Here is a 15262-nt window from a genome sequence, read left to right as displayed (position 1 = left end):
TCTAGCTGTAGAGGGAGATGGGCCTGGCTGCAGGGAGCTTGAGACCAGGTACCTGAGTGAAGCATAGAATCATAGAATCATAGAATTCAAGATCAGAAGGGACCATTATGATCATCTAGTCTGACCTCCTGCAAGATGCAGGCCACATTAGCCGATCTACCCACTCTTTTAGCAACCCCTGCCCCATGCTTCGGAGGAAGGCGAAAAACCTCCAGGGGCACTGCCAATCTGCCCTGGAGGAAAATTCCTTCCCGACCCCAAATATGGCGGTCAGCTGAACCCCGAGCATGCGGGCAAGACTCTCCAGCCATACCCTCTGAAAGAGGTTAAGAATATCATATCATTGACCCAATTTGACCCAATTAAGTACCAGTTTGGCACTTAATTGACCTATTGACTAAGCCCGTAAGGGCTGGGGGAAGGCAGAGGAGCTGGGGAGCTCCTGCCTGGAAGGCCCCAGGCTGCAGCCTAGCTTTAGGCCAAGAGGTACTGGGGGTTGCAGAGGGCAGCCCAGGGATAGGCAAAGGCAGCAGGTCCAAACCCTCCTTGCCAGTGATGAGTGGCTGATACTGCAGTCTGCCCCAGGACGTGGAGCTAGACAATGACTGGCAGTAGCCATACACTGAGGCAAGGTGGGGATAGAGGGTGGGGGTTCCCCGAGGAAGGGAGACCCAGAGAGAAAGGGGTTACTGCCAGGGGGCAGCACCCCATATAAAAAGGCACCGGGGTCCTGGGAGGGACACGGAGGCCGGGAGAAGACAGGTGGATCACCGGCCTGCAGAGGGCGCTCCGAACGACTGAGCTAATTCCCAAGGACGACCAGCAGGAGGCGCCGCAGGGGTGAGTCCGGACAGGTTACTGTGCTATATCTGGATTTCAAATGTTTGTTCCTGGAGTAACACCCACAAGGTAGTTATCCAGCACATCTTGGAGGGACTATTCAAATTAAGTGGCTTATCAAGAAGCACTTAACTGACAGTGGACCATGGGAGATGCCCATCTACACTGGATGGACTGTCCTGCAAACCTGCTGTCTGGGGTATACGTAATGGCTTCCTGCAGTGACTAAGGGAATCATGCATGGACATGTGACTCAACCATGTGACTCCAAATACTATCTTATCACCTGTAATTTTCCACTAGCTGTGCTGAGGGCTTTGTTTGAAACATGGGTTTCCCTCCACATGGCAGAAAATATAAAAGGTCCTAGAAACACCTCTGTTTTGCCTTTTTCCTGCTCAAACCTCTAGAACAGAGGTGGGCAAACTATGGCCCACGGGCCACATCCAGCCCACGGGACCATCCTGCCTGGCCCACGAGCTCCAGCCCCAGGAGGCTACACCCGGCCCCTCCCCTGCTGTGTCCCCTCCCCCGCAGCCTCAGCTCGCTCACTCTGCCACCAGCGCAATGCTCTGTGCATCAGGACTGTGAGCTCCTGGGGCAGCACAGCTGCAGAGCCCAGCGTGACCTTGTCTCTGTGCTGCGTGGAGGTGGCGGCGGTGGTGGCAGCATGTCCTGGCTCAAGTCGGGTGATGTGGCTGTAGAACCCCCATCCACCGGTGCTCCAGGCAGTGTGGTAAGGGGGCAGAAAGCGGGCGGGGGGGGGGGTTGGATAGAGGGCAGGGATATTCGGGGTGGTGATCAGGGGCAGGGGTGTGGATGATGGTCAGGGGAACCAAGGGGTTGAATGGGGACATGGGTCCTGGGGGGCAGTCAGGAAGGAGAGGGGGTTGGATGGGGTGGCAGGGGGCAGGCAGAGGACAGGCAGGGGCAGGGGTTTTGGGGGCAGTTAGGGGACAGGGAGAAGGGGTGGTTGGATGGGGCAGGGGTTCCAGAGGGGCTGTAAGGCAATGGGGGGGGGATGGATGAGGCAGGAGTCCAGGGGACAGATAGGAGGTGAGGGCTGGGCCATGACCCCCTCCCCTAACTGGCCCTCCATACAATTTAGGAAACCTCATGCGGCTCTCAGGCCAAAAAGTTTGCCCACCCCTGCTCTAGAGTATTGACTTATACGAATGGGAGCATTCGAACCAATGCACTGAGGACCTTCCAATGATTTGGAAGCAGCCAGAGACTTGACATAAGCCAGCAGTTTATTCCATCACTGCTACGAGCCCAATCCAAGAACTTTGCAATTACTGTATGTGACTGATTCCTTTAACCAATTTTAACTCTCACCTTTCTTTCTTTCTTTCTTTCTTTCTTTCTTTCTTTCTTTCTTTCTTTCTTTCTTTCTATAAACCTTTACATTTTAGATACTAAAGGATTGTCATCAGAGTGATTTTTGGGTAAGATCTAAATTATATATTGACCCGGGTGTGTGTTTGGTCCTTTGGGATCAGAAGAACCCCTAATTTGAAGAGATTGGTTTTAAGGAACCACTCTTCTCTAAGTCTAGTGTTTTCAGTGGTAATACAAGGACTGGAATGCCTAAGGAAACTGCTTTTATGACTCCTTGTTATCCAGTGTGGTGAAACAGAAGTTTACTTTTGTTGCTGGTTTGTTATATCCTATGGGGGATTAGCCCAGGGCCGGCACTTCCATTTAGGCGACCTAGGTAGTCGCCTAGGGCGCCAGGATTGGAGGGGGGGGCATTTTGCCGGGAGGGCGGCAGGCGCCTCCGGTGGACCTCCCACAGGCGTACCTGTGGAGGGTCCGCTGGTCCTGCGGCTCCGGTGGAGCATCCACAGGCACGCCTGCGGCAGGTCCACTGGAGCCGCGGGACCAGCGGACCCTCCGCAGAAACGTCTGCGGCAGGTCCACCGGAGCCGCGGGACTGGCAAAATGGGTAGAGCCGACTCTGCGCCTAGGGTGCCGAAAACCCTGGCACCGCTCCTGGATTAGCCACCAATCTTGGGGTGTATCTGCCCTATTTTTCAGCAGTTTGTCCTTATTTGGCATTCTGTGGTATGAGCCAAGAAGGCACGGGATAGTTGGGCACTGAATGAATCCGTACATGTATAGAAAGGATGCTCTCTTAAATCAGGCTTGCAATTTCAATTAGTTGAGTGCCTGGCCCTCATCTCATTGTATCACTAGATCTCTTCTTTCTGTTACTAATGTTTTAATCTTTTGAATAACTGGCCAGAACACCAGCCATTGTCAGTCAGGGTAGCAGCCTTGGTTTCTTGGAGCTTCCAGAATTCACATCTGTGAGGCTCTGACCCCAGACTGATTGTCCTTCCTTTGGCCTTACCCAAAGCTCAGTAAAGTCAGAGAAAGTTTTCAGAATTGATAGCTATGGGCATTGAATCAGCCCCTTAAAGCATTTCTCTCCCTGAAGGTGGCAGACATTGTCCTGTGATGCCGGGGAAGTGTTGGCTAACAGGAGAGTGATGGTTGTGAAAGGAGATAGATAAATCGATGACTCAGGTCTTTTATAACGTTAGTTATGAAAACACAACGTTAGCCTGGATATACTATGATGCTCACATTTCTGGAAGACAAAGCCTGAACTTAGTCCTTTCCTTTGCCAAGCCTGATCGATGGAATTTTTCTGGCAATAGCAATTGGTAAAATATCAGTAGCCAGTACCAGGGAGATGCCCATTTGTGGATAGAGTCAGACTATCAATCTAGGGCTCCTGCTCACAGCCCCTTTCAACTCCAAACCTCCCTGGATGAAATATGCATGCACATCCCTCCCCAGGTGTTTCCTGTTTAAATCTAGATAGATTCATTTAATTATGCTGAGAGCAGATGTAGGATGGAATGGAGAGGGCCATGAAATGACAGGGCCCTTGGTTCTCAGACGGTTTGGTCGAGGCCCATAGAGGTGAGAGTCTGATTTCTCCTTGGCGGTCACGGTGTTTGAGAGAAAGAGCAGAGTTTATGATCCCAGAATATTGGTTGTCTCTGAGCCGTTCCCTGTTTTTCTCAGAAATGTCTCCGGACACTTTACAGGCCGGTGTAAGGGACTGTCTGGGCTTCAGCACTGACATATCCCTATACACGGAGCAAGTTTCACTCCCCACCGCAGGGCACAGCAGCGTGTGTCTCTCACACACACTGTCTCTCCGCCTCACAGGTGTCCCTGCTACAGGAAAAGCAGCGGACACCAGGGCGATGCGTTTCCCCCCAGCGTGTGCTCAGACTGTCCCTGGGTTAGTGCAGTCACGGCCTTTACTCTGACAGAGCCCACAACCCGCCCCGCCCCTCTGTGCCCAGCTCTCTCCCTCTCCCTGAAGCGGATTCTCGCTCTCTGGTGCCCGGCCGGAACCAGCCTGTGCGGGCGGCTCCCCGCAGCTGCGGCTCCTTCCCCATCCAACACTCCCGGGACAGTGTCACGTCTCTGGACATCTCCCCTCTCTTGTTTGTTCAGCTCTGCCCGGGGCATTCGGCACCAGGCGCAGCTGGATTGGAAGCCCCCAGTGTAGGGACCCGATCCACAGCCCCTTGCTTCCCTGAAGGGCTCCAGTGAAGATGACATGACTTCGGGTCACACGCTAAGACGTGAGGGGATGCGGGACGCTGCTTCCCACAGACAGCGCTCCCTGCCTAGCGGTGTCCCTCCCTTTATACCCGCTGGGGAGACCCGCATGCAAATCCCTGCCCCGGGGCCTTCCTATTTAAATACAAACCCCTGAGTCGGGGAGTCTCAGCTTCTCCCCAGACACAGAACTGCCCGCTGAGGCGTTTCCCTTCTTTTATGGCAACAAGAATGAAATCTCTGTGGCTTTTCCTTTCCCTGTTATCGGTCCCTACCTGTGAGTGTGGTTCAGAGAGCGGGGAAATTAGGGACAGATCCACAGATTCATCGCCTGGCTAATTACTTCCATAACCTGTTTTCCTCTTCCCCAGGTGTCCTCTCCCAGGTGCAGCTGGTCGAGTCCGGCCCGGGCGTGGTGAAGCCCGGAGAGACCCTCACACTCACCTGCGCTGTCTCCGGGGTCTTTATCACTAGCAGCAGCTACGTGTGGAACTGGGTCCGGCAGCCCCCCGGGAAAGGGCTGGAGTGGGTAGCACGTATATACCAACACGACGGGAGAAAGTGGTTCGCCGCGTCTCTCCAAAGCCGGACCACCATCTCTTCGGATACCTCCAAGAACCAGTTCTCCCTGCAGCTGGCCTCCCTCGCGGCTGCGGACACCGCCACCTATTACTGCGTCAGAGACACACAGCGACACGGAGCAAAGCGGGGCTGGTACAAAAAGGGGAAGCGGATTGTCTAGAGTCACTCGGGGCCCTGTCACACTCACGTCTCCACTAGAAGCGGGGTGAGACACGGGCCCAAAGGAGGTGGGGGGGGGTTCCTCGTCTCCTAACGCAGCTCCTTGTAACACAGACACACAGAGATCCCAGCTCACGGCTCCCCCGGGGGGAATCAGGTCTCGTTCCTAGCAGCCATCACACAACCCTTCTGGGTACTAGCTACAGCACACAGCGCTGCATGTCCCCCTCCGGAGCTCAGGAAATCCCAGCGGGGTTCAAGTCCAGTTCCTTTAGCCCAATATCCTGTCTCTGAGCATGACTAGCCGGGGCTGCTTCACGGAACCCCGCAGCTGAGGATGTGAGAGAATCCACCCTCCCCATCGGGTCTCGCCCTGGTCTCTAGCAGAGATTGGGTTAAACCAGCGACACCCAGACTGTGGCTCTCCAGCAGCAGGGGGCTTTTAAATGTGTCTCCTGCCGCCCTTTGCAGCACCTGGTGTGATTTAATTATGAACCCATCCAAGTTATTAACCAATCAGGACGTGTTCATTATGTTATTAACCAATTAAGTTATCGACTTGCACTAAGTTATTAACTTACTGTGGGAATTTTACAGATATAGGTGTACAGACAGATTAGATAGATAGAGGGGGTGGATGGGGATAGATAAATAATATATTATATTATATATAAATATTTGTATACATATACTAAATACAGTATAGACAGAGAGTGTGTCTATGTGTATACACGCACTCTAAATATTTTCCCTGTCATTCACACTACATGGCTCTTTGGGTGATACTGATGGATAGTTTGGCTCCTGAACCGCTGAGGTCTGAGTATCACTGGTTTGAACCCTAAAGGACAAGGTTTAATATCGGTGCCAAATTCTCCCCTTCCCCTGCCAGTGTGTGTCCCAACCCCGCTCCTGAACCACCCAATCACAGGCCTCCTGTGGATACAGCCCAGAACTTTCCTGTCTCTCAACTTCCCTCCCTCCTGCTCCTTCCCAGCTGTTGGCTGGTGCTACTTGGGAAAACCCAACCTTTCTCCCTCTCCCGGTTAGCCGGGGTGGCCTCTTAGCTAACGAGATCCAGACAGAGGGAGCCGCCCTCACCCTCCCAGGGCCGAGCCCCCTTTAGAACAATAGAATATCAGGGTTGGAAGGGACCTCAGGAGGTATCTAGTCCAACCCCCTGCTCAAAGCAGAACCAATCCCCAGACAGATTTCACTGGCAGTTGGATGCTCAGCCCCCACCCCGTCTCTGCTCTTCTCTGCCCCTTGTCACCGGAGCGTCCTGGATTTTTCCCTCACAGGTGAAGCAGGGAAGTGACATTAGCCCCATTTTACAGAGGAGGAACTGAGGCCCTACATAACATAAGAACATAAGAGAGGCCGTACCGGGTCAGACCAAAGGTCCATCTAGCCCAGTATCTCTCTACCGACAGTGGCCAATGCCAGGTGCCCCAGAGGGAGTGAATCTAACAGGCAATGATCAAGTGATCTCTCTCCTTCCATCCATCTCCATCCTCTGACGAACAGAGGCTAGGGACACCATTCTTACCCATTCTGGCTAATAGCCATTTATGGACTTAGCCACCATGAATTTATCCAGTCCCCTTTTAAACATTGTTATAGTCCTAGCCTTCACAACCTCCTCAGGTAAGGAGTTCCACAGGTTGACTGTGCGCTGCGTGAAGAAGAACTTCCTTTTATTTGTTTTAAACCTGCTGCCTATTAATTTCATTTGGTGACCCCTAGTTCTTGTATTATGGGAATAAGTAAATAACTTTTCCTTATCCACTTTCTCAACATCACTCATGATTTTATAGACCTCTATCATGTCCCCCCTTAGTCTTCTCTTTTCCAAGCTGAAGAGTCCCAGCCTCTTTAATCTTTCCTCGTATGGGACCCTCTCTAAACCCCTAATCATTTTAGTTGCCCTTTTCTGAACCTTTTCTAGTGCTAGAATATCTTTTTTGAGGTGAGGAGACCACATCTGTACACAGTATTCGAGATGTGGGAGTACCATGGATTTATATAAGGGCAATAATATATTCTCAGTCTTATTCTCTATCCCCTTTTTAATGATTCATAACATCCTATTTGCTTTTTTGACCGCCTCTGCACACTGCGTGGACATCTTCAGAGAACTATCCACGATGATGCCAAGATCTTTTTCCTGACTCGTTGTAGCTAAGTTAGCCCCCATCATGTTGTATGTATAGTTGGGGTTAATTTTTCCAATGTGCATTACTTTACATTTATCCACATTACATTTCATTTGCCATTTTGTTGCCCAATCACTTAGTTTTGTGAGATCTTTTTGAAGTTCTTCACAATCTGCTTTGGTCTTAACTATCTTGAGAAGTTTAGTATCATCTGCAAACTTGGCCACCTCACTGTTTACTCCTTTCTCCAGATCATTTATGAATAAATTGAATAGGATTGGTCTGAGGACTGACCCTTGGGTAACACCACTAGTTACACCTCTCCATTCTGAGAATTTACCATTAATTCCTACCCTTTGTTCCCTGTCCTTTAACCAGTTCTCAGTCCATGAAAGGACCTTCCCTTTTATCCCATGACAGCTTAATTTACGTAAGAGCCTTTGGTGAGGGACCTTGTCAAAGGCTTTCTGGAAATCCAAGTACACTATGTCCACCGGATCTCCCTTGTCCACATGTTTGTTGACCCCTTCAAAGAATTCTAATAGATTAGTAAGACACGATTTCCCTTTACAGAAACCATGTTGACTATTGCTCAAGAGTTTGTTTATCTATGTGCCTGACTCAGTAAGGCTGAGATTATCCAACCCACCTAGGGGATTTGGGTACCCACCGCCCACTGACACGAGTGGGAATTGTGCACGCAGAGCCCCTAGGTGGATTCACACAAGGGCAACAGGGAGCCAGTGCAGTGATGTAGGAACCGATCCTGTCTCCTAGGGCCACAGGCGAACCACCAAAGGCTAATGTACAGCCGCGCTGGGCTGACCGCGTGGTCTCTCTGGGGTGTAAAAGGGACCCCTGTCCCCGAGGGGACATCGCCGTGTACTGAGCGCTCACCCCCTGCCAGCTCTTATAGCCACCCGGGGAACCCGCATGCAAATCCCTGCCCCGGGGGCTCCTGGTTAAATACAAACCCCTGGTTCTAGGAGCCTCAGTCTCTCCCTAGACACAGAACTGCCCGGTGCTGCCTGCTGGGGAGTTTCCCTCACTGCATGAACACGAGAATGAAATCTCTGTGGCTTTTCCTTTCCCTGTTCTCTGCCCCCTCCTGTGAGTGTTTATTGAGAGCGAGAAAAGTATCACCAGGTCCACAGATTCTTTCGGTGGCTAATTCTTTCCTTGCTTTGTTTCCCTCTCCCCAGGTGTCCTGTCCCAGGTGCAGCTGGTCCAGTCCGGTCCAGGAGCGGTGAAGCCGGGAGCGACCCTCAGCATCACCTGTAAAGTCTCTGGAGTCTCTGTCAGTGATCACTATTGGAACTGGAACCGGCAGCCCCCCGGGAAAGGGCTGGAGTGGATGGGCTTTATCCGCAGCACTGAACGGGGAGGGACCACAGAGTATAACTCGGCTCTCAAGCCTCGTGTCACCATCACCAGGGACACCTCTAAAAACGAAGTTTATCTCCAGCTCGGCTCGCTGACAGCTGCGGACACCGGCACCTATTACTGTGCCAGGGAAGCCACAGTGACACAGAGCAGAGCGGGACTGGCACAAAAAGGAGAAGCGAATTTCGTAATAATCAGCCGACATGGACATTCAGTGCTGTAGGGGATGAGACAGACAGGCGGGGCATTGCTGACCGGGGATCTCAGGAGCCACCCGCGTTTCTCCGCTTGCATCCACCCTCCCATCCTCTTCCGCCAAGGGATTTTACACGCTCTCTTCCCTGCGCTTCCCACTGAAATGTGCACCGGGGACTCACTGAGACCGGGGTAACGGTGACATGAATGGTGAGATACTCCGGGCCTCAGTACAAAGCATGTTCCGCGCCTGCATCACTGAGTGACGTCAGTCACAGCTGTGGGCGATTATCCACTTCTGGGAATCCGGCTCGCTGGGACTCGCGCTGGGCCCCGAACAATTCACACTCCCAGACTCAGACACCGCTTTAGGAAACGTTGCCCCAGAGGAGCCAGTGTCAGAGGCGCTAAGTGGGCACTGCTCTGCCTGAAGTCAGTGAGAGCTGCCGGGGCCCAGCACCTCCAAAAATGAACCCTCCCGCTGCAGCTCGTTAGAGGAGGAAGCCGGGGTAGGATTAGGGGAAAGGCGCGGGACCGGGTTAAGGAGATTCGGGTTCCGTTCCGGTTTCTGCCAGACACTGCCTGAGAGAAAGTGGGTAACTCAGCTCATCGCTTTCCCTGCCCGGTCCCCACCTACAAAAATCCCCTCTCCCCACCTGGGCGTCTCACTCCCACATCCAGACAGCGATGTGTGAGGCCTTTCTCTAGCAGCAGCAGCTGCAGCTCTGGGTGTGGCCAGACGGGGGCGCTGCTCCCAAGCTGAATGGAATCCTACCGCAGCCAGGACCAGGCAGGGAGCGGAGTCAATTATGCAGCAGCCTGGGTGGGGACAGCTCATAATTCGTAGGGTCCTGTCATATCATCCCCTGTTCCCAGGGCTCCGGGGGGCGGGACAAGTCTTATCAATGTAGGGAAAGGACAAGGAATCGAAGAGCCTTCTGAAAATTAAAGGCTCATATTGATTTTATCTCAAAGGAACACAACTTTATAATCACAATAACAAACAGCAAAGAGTCTGTGACGAAGTGTGTGTGGGGTTCTTGGGTTTTCTGTATTTTCCAGTGGGTTATATGCAGAGGGAGGGGGACTCAGTGTTCCTGAGTGTTATTGGTTTAATGAGGTGAGGGGAGAGGGAGTTTGTTGTTACAGAGAACCAGAGAGGGAACTCGGGACCCCGGCCAATGGCCTGGAGGATGGAGACCCCAGCGACTGGTGACCTGGTGACCCAGCTCAGGAGTCACAGCCGGTTCTGGCCAGTGGAAGGACAATGGGCTGCGAAGAGAGGACCCCGGAGACCTGACCAGCCAGTTCGGGCCAGAAGAGGGCTGAGAGGAGAGGAGACCCAGGCCATCCTGTTTATGACTCTGTTTACCTGAAGAGAAGACAGGGGCAGGGCTTAGGGCCGGGGATATCAGAGGCCAATCTGAGAAGCAGGGGGGCTCTGGGCTGGAGAGGCGGAGCAGGCAGAGCCCACCTGGCTGCAGGGGGACTGGGATGTGCGGTGCTGAGGGAGGCCAGGCCTGAGGCCCTGAGAATTTCCTGTGCTGTGTTCAACTCTCAATAAACCCTTCTGTTTTATGCTGGCTGAGAGTCACTCCGGTCTAGAGAACAGGGTTGCATCAACCCCTTTGGGGGTGAGGAGGCCCGGGGGGTTCAGAGCGAGGGGACTTCCTGAGGGGGCCCACGGCGAGAGACAGATGTGCTAAGGCTCAGAAAGGTGTGGCTCCAGGAGGTGGAGGGGCCTGACCCCCAGAGAGAGAGTGGACCCCCGAGAAGGGCTGTCTCACTGAAAGGACCGCACTGGACCACGAGTGGGCACGATCTGTGAGTCTGTGACATCTGGTTCAGGATTTTCAAACATATGGAGGTGCTCAAAGATGAAGTGAGACGCCCAGTGGTGTTTTCAAAAGCTCCTGAGTTAGCCACCTAACTCCCATGGAGGTGTTATGTTATAACTCCCCGCCCCCACCCCACAATCCATTGGGCCGAGAGTCCTTCAAATCTGAAATGTATTTTCTCCTTCTGTTGTAAAATGAGGACAAGTCCCTGAGAGCGCAGCCTCTTTTAACCTGAAATCTTGTCAGCCGCTTTCACCTTTCGCCCCCACCCCCGGTTGGGTCAAACCGACCTGTATGGCCCTGCCTCAGCAGGTCCCTGTTTAAATACAAAGCTCTGATTCTAGACACAGCAATATTCGTGCAGGGATATCTCCTTCACACAGTCTTCCACAATATCACCAAATAAATGTGAAATCCTAACAGACTTTTATCCTCTATTGGTCTTTCCTTCAACAGGGAATGAATCGTTTCTCTTTATAACTCTGTCTCCCATTCATGTATTTGCTTTTATTCCATAGGAATGGCCTTACTGGGTCAGACCAAAGGTTCATCTAGCCCTGTATCCTGTCTTCTGACAGTGGCTAGTGCGAGGTGCCCTAGAGGGAATGAACAGAACAGGGAATCATCAAGTGATCCATCCACTGTCACTCATTTCCAGTTTCTGGCAAACAGAGGCTAGGGACACCATCCCTGCCCATCCTGGCTAACAGCCATTGATAGACCTATCGTCCATGGATTTATCTAGCTCTTTTTTGAACCCTGTTATGGTCTTGGCCATCACAACATCCTCTGGCAAGGAGTTCCACAGGTTGACTGTGCATTGTGTGGAAAAAAATACTTCCTTTTGTTTGTTTGAAATCTGCTGCCTAGTAATTTCAGTTGGTGCCCCCTACTTCTTGTGTTATGGGAAGTAGTAAAGAGCACGTCCTTATCTACTTTCTCTACACCAGTCGTGATTTTAAATACCTCAATTGTATCTCCCCTTAGCTGTCTCTTTTCCAAGCTGAAAAGTCCCAGTATTATTAATCGCTCCTCATACAGAAGCCGTTCCAGACCTCTAATCATTTTTGTTGCCCTTTTCTAACCTTTTCCAATTCAAATATATCTTTTTTTTTGAGATGGGGCACTACATCTACACACAGTATCCAAGATGTGGGAGCACCATGGATTTATATAGAGGCAACATGATATTTTCCGTCCTATTATCTATCCTTTTCTTAATTATTCCCAGCATTCTGTTCATTTTTTTGACTGCAGCTGCACATTGAGTGGATGTTTTGAGAGAACTATCCACAATGACTCCAAGATTTCTTTCTTGAGTGGTAACAGCTAATTTAGACCCCATCATTTTGTATGGATAGTTGGGATTGTTCTTTCCAATCTGCATTACTTTGCATTTATCCATATTAAATTTCACCTGCCATTTTGTTGCCCAGTCACTCAGTTTTGAGAGATCCTTTTGTAGCTCTTGGCAGTCTGCCTGGGACTTCACTATCTTGAGTAGTTTTGTATCATCTGCAAATTTTGCCACCTCACTGTTTACCCCTTTTTCCAGACTGTTTATGAATATGTTGAATAGGACTGGGCCCAGTACAGACCCCTGGGGGACACCACCATTTACTTCTCTCCATTCTGAAAACTGACCATTTAGTCCTACCCTTTGTTTCCTATCTTTTAACCAGTTCTTATGTTCTTAAGAAGCCTGGTGGATTTAGGAACCACAATCTCACTGGATTTCACTGGCGGCTGGATGACCAGCCACCTACCTGCCTCTATTCTTCTCTGCTCCTTGTCACTGGAACATTTTAGTGACTCACAACCAGTCCTGGATTTCACCCTCGAGTCCGCACGTGAGGCAGGGAAGTCTCATTAACCCCATTTTACAGACGAGGAAATGAGTCCCAGAGTCACAAAAGCGGAAATTAACTTGCCTAGGGGTTTGGGGCACCCACCGCCCACTAACAAGAGTGGGAATTGTGCACGCAGAGCCCCTAAACGGATTTACCCAACGGCAACAGGGAGCGAGTGGGTGATTTAAGAACTGACCCTGTCACGCCTGTCTTGTCTCTAGGGCTCCAAGCAATTCAACAGACTAATGCACAGCTGTGCTGAGCTGAGCTGAGCGCCTGGTCTCTCTGGGCTGTAAAGGGGACCCCTGTCCGAAGGGGACATCGCCATGTACTGAGCGCTCACCCTCTGCCGCCTCTAATAGCCACCCTGGGAAACCCTCATGCAAATCCCTTCCCCGGGGGGTTCCTGTTAAATACAAACCCCCGGTTCTAGGAGCCTCAGTCTCTCCCCAGACACGGAACCGGTCCTGCCCCCTGGGGAGTGTCTCCATTAGCCATCACCATGACACTGTCACTGCTCTGCTCCCTTTTCCTACTCGCTGTCCCGTCAGGTGAGTATTTCATGGGACGCTGAGAAACACCGAGGTGGGGAGTGCACCGGTTCCAGGCGAGAGTCAGCTCTGTTCTTTTCCCCAGGTGTCCTCTCCCAGGTGCAGCTGGTCCAGACCGGCCCGGGAGCGGTGAAACCCGGAGAGACCCTCAGTATCACCTGTAAGGTTTCTGGAGTCTCCGTCAGCAGCTACTATTGGAGCTGGGTCCGGCAGCCGTCGGGGAAAGGGCTGGAGTGGATGGGGCGCATCCAGAGCACTGCAGCGGGAGGCAGCACAGAGTACAGCTCGGCTTTCAGTAGCCGGATCACCATCGCCAGGGACACCTCGAAGGGCGAAGTTTATCTCCAGCTCCGCTCGCTGACAGCTGCAGACACCGGCACCTATTACTGCGCCAGGGACACAGTGACACAGAGCAGAGCAGGGACTGGCACAAAAAGAGGAAGCGAGTTCCGCGCAGACACTCAGGGGCCTTTTACACAAACGTCCCTGCCCCTGGTAGCAGGGAAACGTTCACTCTTCTGGCCATTATTATCTCACAATCACTGGGCAGGGGCTGTCACCTCAGAGAACCGAAATGGGTGATGATGGGGCTGATCTACAGCCCTTTGGAACCAATGAATCTCTCGCCTCTGATTTCACACGGCTTCGGTTGTTGTGGCCTTAAGAAAGACCTACACAGTGAGAGCAGATCCACAGCTGGAATCAATGATCACAGATCCACTGGATTCAATATAGCAGCTACCCCTGCTTATGCCAGCTGGCAATCTGGAACTTTTATTCAGACATTTACACACTCTAGTAAACACATGGGAGCATCTGACGAAGTGAATATTCACCCACGAAAGCTCATGCTCTAAAACGTCTGTTAGTCTATAAGGTGCCACAAGACTCTTTGCTGCTTTTACAGATCCAGACTAACATGGCTACCCCTCTGATACATGGGAGCTATTCATCCAATGGGATTTGGGTGCCTAACTCCCTTAGGTTCCTTTGAAAATCCGAGTCTTTTATAGGAGGAGTTTCTATCTATACATTTAGAACTAGATAAACATCCCCTTTGTTACCGAAATATCGGGTCTGCCTAGCTGAGAGCCAATAACAGCCTGACAGGGATAAGGAAAAATGCTTTATTCTTGTCATACGTCTCACCCCCACTTGGAGCTGTTGGGTTCCAATATGTGGACCTGCACTGGTTTCCATCTAAAATAAAAATCCTAGTTTAGATCTAGTAAAAGCTGCCACCACTCAATCAAGTACGTGGATTGAGACACAGTCCTTCCCCAAAATCCTAGGGGATTCCAAGAGCCCCAAATCTATGGAGTTCTTACACCCAGGAGAAATAAACCATTCCCCCTGCTTCCTCCCCCCTCCCTTTTCCTAGGAGAGACACCGGGATTTAACTACAGAGGGATACCTCCCCCTCCTCTTTCCCTGAGAATCCACCCAAGGAAAGATCAACCAAGTCCTTAATAGAAAAGAATTTATTAAAGAATAAAAAGAAAAGTCACTGTCTCTGAAACCAAATTGGAACAATACAGGGTCTAAACTTATCAATCTCTGGAGAGAATTCCCCCTCCCCCAGTAAAAGCAATATTAGCAAACAGGAATAAAGAATTTCCTTTAGCAACCACACAATTGCAAATATAGAAATCAAATTATAAGACTAATCCGCCTTTCTAATTAATACTCACTATTGATTAGTAAGAACTACTCCAGGAGAACTTGGAGACATGACTGACCTCTCTTAGATCCAAAGAGAGCTCTAACAAAGAACACAGACAACGGCTTCCCTCCACAGAGATTTGAAATTATGTTGTCTCTGATTGGTCCTCTGGTCAGGTGGTCATCAGGTACTGCATGTTAACCCTTTACAGGTAAAAGAGACCTTAACCCTTAACTATCTGTTTATTTATGACAATTCTGCAGAAGAAAGGAGAGCTCTGTAATAGATACAGAAGACTCTACTGCACACAAGTTTTCACAAGCTTTTTATACACTTTTAGACAAAGACCATGCCGTGTTAACACTACATTGGTGGTTGCCGGACCCCGTGAAACCATTATCTGGTTAGTGCAACTGGCTTGGAGCAAGATTTTTTTGCTTTGAGGCAGAAGAGGAAG

At 51.0% G+C, this 15262-nt stretch overlaps 2 gene segments (V, D, J or C); both read left to right on the top strand.

The window, feature by feature from the left end:
* The first annotated feature begins 4659 nt into the window (after positions 1-4659).
* On the top strand, positions 4660-5285 carry LOC123347934. The segment is given in 2 exon segments: positions 4660-4705; positions 4800-5285. Coding segments are annotated over 2 exon segments (417 nt in total).
* Positions 5286-13047: 7762 nt separating this feature from the next.
* LOC123347528 lies at positions 13048-13724 on the top strand. The segment is given in 2 exon segments: positions 13048-13142; positions 13228-13724. Coding segments are annotated over 2 exon segments (546 nt in total).
* The last annotated feature ends 1538 nt before the right edge of the window (positions 13725-15262 follow it).

The sequence above is a fragment of the Mauremys mutica genome, chromosome 13 (assembly GCF_020497125.1).
Source record: "Mauremys mutica isolate MM-2020 ecotype Southern chromosome 13, ASM2049712v1, whole genome shotgun sequence".
Classification (NCBI taxonomy): domain Eukaryota; kingdom Metazoa; phylum Chordata; order Testudines; family Geoemydidae; genus Mauremys; species Mauremys mutica.
The sequence above is the reverse complement of the archived record's forward strand: the minus strand, read 5'-3'. Positions and strand labels throughout refer to the sequence as shown.